This window comes from Sinocyclocheilus rhinocerous, unplaced genomic scaffold, assembly GCF_001515625.1.
Source record: "Sinocyclocheilus rhinocerous isolate Xijiao unplaced genomic scaffold, SAMN03320098_v1.1 scaffold1405, whole genome shotgun sequence".
NCBI classification, from domain to species: Eukaryota; Metazoa; Chordata; class Actinopteri; order Cypriniformes; family Cyprinidae; genus Sinocyclocheilus; species Sinocyclocheilus rhinocerous.
Window position 1 is genome coordinate 949,485 of NW_015645543.1, and position 4,488 is coordinate 953,972.

Below are 4,488 nucleotides of genomic sequence, written 5' to 3' on the forward strand. Positions count from 1 at the left end.
AACACAAATAAAATAAATCTCTTCATATAAACAAACTAAGGCTTTGTCTGTGCTCTTTCCATTTAAAATTAGAGGCAACCACTGCATTTTAATCATGATCCAAACAAAGATACGTGCAACATGAGCAGTTTTTAATCTAAATTACATTGTATAATTACGAAATTTGAAGCAAAAACAGAATGGTTTGACTTCAGTTTTGTGAAACTATGCATAAAAAAAATGGTGCATGAAACCGAAACTGCAGACGAGCTGAATGAGATGCAGATTCACTCTCTGCCAGCAGGTGGCGCTTAAAGCGTTCCTTGGTTTCCGCTGTAAACAAAGCAGCGTTGCACTTGTGAACTTTAATGTGCATTATACAGAGGCAAGAGGAAAAGACAAAATACCGTCGAAAGACCGTAAGTTCCCCTCAGACATGCATTCATATTAACTCCTACCCCTAATTGAATTGCGATTTGTTTAGCATCTCAACCGATTTGAATCGTCACGTATTTAAATCGATTTTCAACCGGCTCGCGGTTAATCGTTACATCCCTAGTGAATTGCAGTTGTGTTTTTTAGGGATGCACGATATTGGATTTTTGCCGATATCCGAGTGCTGATATTTTTCCACTCATTTTAGCCGATACCGATATATTCCCATTTGTTTGGATACAACACCAAGTCTCTCCTGTGCAGTAATTATAAGCAAAATATTTTGAATTTTGGTTAGTTTTTAACAAGAACTTGTTAGAATTTAAAAAAAAATAATAATGTAGGTTTTTTGATAGTACCAGTGTTAATTTCATTGACGAATAATTTTCATCATGATGTTCGTCAATGACATTTTTTTTCACTGACGACAACGAGACGATAAAGAACTAAAACTCTTTTTAAATGACACAAACTATGACGAAAATATATTGACATTTTCGCCGACGAATAAAAATGAGACACATGTTGGGGAGGGACGATTTGGGAAGAGATTCATTCAATTTCAGAACGAATCTGCTGCATAGTTAGGAGGTTAGATGCGTACATATGAACCGGCGGGACATAAGCTGAAATACACTTGCTGCACGTCGCATAAAATGTCAATATGTGGGAGTAAGAGAATAGCAGACCTATAGATAAATCTGACGACGCAAGAGAGAACTAATTTCGGTCCAGTTTTCTGAGCGCAGACACTGAAGCATATACACACACAGAAACGTGTCTCACAGCGCGCGAGTAGGCCTACTCTTTCACGTCGCATGAACGGAGAATTACACAAATGGTGTCGAATTGTCCGTTTTGACGAGTATTCACGTAAGCACAGTTGATTATGTCTGAAGTGAATGTAAACAGCAGGGAGAACGTGAATCAGTACATTGCATCCATTGCAGCTGTGCATTCGGTTTTAAAGGGATAGCAGCCTATCCATTTAGTTGCTATTATCCGAGTCATTGATGTTAATCACGCAACGAAAGAAAGACAGAAAATCACTCACTGCTCTTGACTGAAAAACTTTAGTAGCCCTAAAGGTTAATCTAAATTTATTTACAGAAATGTGTCTGCTTGAAAGAATGAAGAATATGGTAAACAAGTTGCTATAAAGAATGCATAATTAGCCTATATAACCATTGGTGTTTCATTAAAAAGACCATGTTCTTGTTTATGGGAAGTGGTTTTATTTAATTTGAACAAAGGCATGTTGTGTGTCACCGCAGTTAAATCGGTGTCCATCATGATAAAACCTTAATATCAAACCTATATAATGAGTTTGGAAATTTGAGAAATGCTTAAACGCATTACACTGTAACTAAACCCATTAGATTTTAGCCGACTAAACTCACTGTAGATTTAACTAGAACTAGAGTCTAAAACTAGACTAAAACGAAAAACAATTCAGGTGACTAAAATATGACTAACTAAATGGCATTTTAGTCAAAAGACTGACTAAAACTAAATCAAAATTAACACTGGACAGTACATTGAATAATAAAAATAACTATAAATAAAACTATATATCAATCACTGCAACGTCTTTTTTTTCATGTAAGCTATAGCTTCTGACATTTAAATCAAAACATAAACAATTTTTTTTTATGGCATCAATTACTTTATTTAATCAGAAACAGTCTAAATGTTATTTGTGTTGACTATTTTACTTTTAATTTAATTAGAAGTAGGCCAACAGCGCCCCTACAGAATTAAAACTCTTTACACAACGGGCGTTAGGATCCGGGGTAGGCTGCCACTTCTGCCACTGCACTATTACGGTTTACTCTATCATACACCGAACGCGTCATTCTGTACGTGCTTTCTCAGTTTAAATGCAGCGATCCAAAAGAGTGAATCTAATGTTCATTCAGACAAAATTTTGCTTCAAGAATGAGCCACACTGCTAACGTGATCTAATCGCTAGCACACCCTGAGCACATGTGAATTAACACATTCCTCCTATCGGCAAGACATTTGCATAATTTTTCATATAGGGCCGATATTTACATTTAAAGCCATTATTGGCCGGTTCCGATATCAGTCCGATAATATCGTGCATCCCTAGTGTTTTTGCATTTTGTCTTTTTTCATTTTTGGGTGGAAAGTCTGAAAATGAACAAATTTGAGCATAGAACTTTTTATGCACACAATCATCTGATAAATTGGATGTTGCTTTAAATCAGGAGTGTCCGTTCAGAAGAGAAGCGCAGCGGCAGTGGATCTCGCAACTGGGGCTCAATGAGAGACCATATGAGGTGACGTTTCACTTTTTATATTATGTCAGATTGGAATTATTTTCTCCCTTTGCTCCCCCCCCCCCATCATAAAATGGTTGTCATTTTCCTTCTGTCCTGTAGTGAAATTGAAGAGGGGTCACCTAGTGAAGAGGTCGTTGAAAATGAGGAGACCCAAGAGGCAGTTGAGACTGATGGAGAAAACAGGTCTGTTTCTCACAGCTGCAGGAAATATCTTGTAACGCAGATGATGCTTGACAGTGAATATGGTTATTTGATGACTATGAATTTGAGCTTCCTTTTATAGATCATAATGGATGTAAATGTACAATTGCTCCTCTTTCAGACCATCTGAGACCGAGGAAGTGATTGAGCTTGCCCTAGAGATGACACTGGATGAGTGGAAAGCCCAACAGGAGCAAAGCAGGCCTAAGGTGGAGTTGAATATACGTAAGGCAGACACCTCTGTGCTGTCCAAGGCCGTGGTCATCCATAAGTCCAAATTCCTTCAGGTGAGGAGTCTCATTCTTAGCACTTAGAGCCTGTTGGATACAAATTCACTCTTATAACTGCTGTTCTTGTTCTAGAAACATCATAATGGCTTGGATGAAGAGGATGTGGTTTTCCGCCGCCCGGCCAATGACATCACTTGTCAACTGGAGATCAACTTTGGCAGCCTGGCTCGGCCCTCTCGTGGTGGGAGAGGAGGACGAGGTGGTCGTGGCCGTGGGGCTCCATCCATGCCATCCCAAAGATCTCCACAAAAACTTGAATCTGTAAGTTAGTTGTATTGGTTGCATCATAAATTGCTCATGCCCAGACAACACAGTGTTGTGAAATGCAAGCGTTTTAGTTCAAGGCACTTTACAAGCCAGATGGGTGTTCATGCTGCGTGAGAAACTGTGCCTGTGGTGGGTTGAGGCTAAATCATGTTTTGGCGTTTCCTAAGGCTCCAAACCCAGATGATCCAGAAGATTTCCCTGCACTGGCCTAGAGCTCCTCTGGAGGTATAGAGTGCGGATCAAACTGTTCTGCAACCCATGTTGGTAGCTCTGAAATGGGCAATGTGCACTTAAAATGAACAAAAATAAAGCATGCATAAAGTTGGTTCTTTGCCGTTACTGCAGTTGTCATTGTGTATAGTTCTGTAATTTTTGCACTTGTTTGGGTTTACTATTTTAAGAGGATGGAGCAATAGTTCGTTCTAAAATAAAGCATGCTGTTAAAGGCATATTGATGCTGAGTGAATACTTTGCCTAAATACGTTAAGGATATTAAAATGTAGACTTGCATTTCTGCAATTGCTTGATTAGCCAGAAGATTTACGGGGTGTTAAGCAAGGTGACTTTGAACTGAAATGTAATATGAATTAAACTCTGGGCTGGTTTTATCTCAATTTTATCTTTTTCTTTATCTTTATGGTTTTATCTTAATCTATTTGCATAGATTTGATGCAATAAAAAAAAATGTATGCGTGCAATGTTCTTCAAAAGTTAGGGGTCTGCAAACATCTCACTTTGCAAAGGACACATTAATGCTGTTCTTTTGAACATTTTATCCTAGAATCCTGATGGTATCAGTTTCCACAAAGCAAATCGTAATTTCTTTCTTGTGAAGCAAATCGTAAAATGAAGGATTGTGTGACTGAAGTGATGGCTGCTGGAAATTTAACTTTGCCATTATGGAAATAAATTATATTAAATAAACTTGCATTAAGATATATTAAAATCAATTACACAACTGTGTTGTTTTTACCATATTGAGCAAATAAATGCAGCCTTGGTGAGCAAAA

The 4,488-nt window shown here is 38.0% G+C and overlaps 1 protein-coding gene across 1 annotated transcript in view; it reads left to right on the plus strand.

Annotated features, from left to right (window-relative positions):
- LOC107706502 (plasminogen activator inhibitor 1 RNA-binding protein-like) overlaps positions 1 to 3,927 on the plus strand; it is a 5,691-nt gene extending 1,764 nt beyond the window's left edge. The window contains exons 4-8 of the mRNA XM_016510232.1: positions 2,646 to 2,717; positions 2,820 to 2,903; positions 3,043 to 3,208; positions 3,284 to 3,472; positions 3,646 to 3,927. Coding sequence (XP_016365718.1) covers positions 2,646 to 2,717; positions 2,820 to 2,903; positions 3,043 to 3,208; positions 3,284 to 3,472; positions 3,646 to 3,690 — 556 coding nt within the window. The 3' untranslated portion in view covers positions 3,691 to 3,927. The remainder of the gene's footprint in view (positions 1 to 2,645; positions 2,718 to 2,819; positions 2,904 to 3,042; positions 3,209 to 3,283; positions 3,473 to 3,645) is intronic.
- The last annotated feature ends 561 nt before the right edge of the window (positions 3,928 to 4,488 follow it).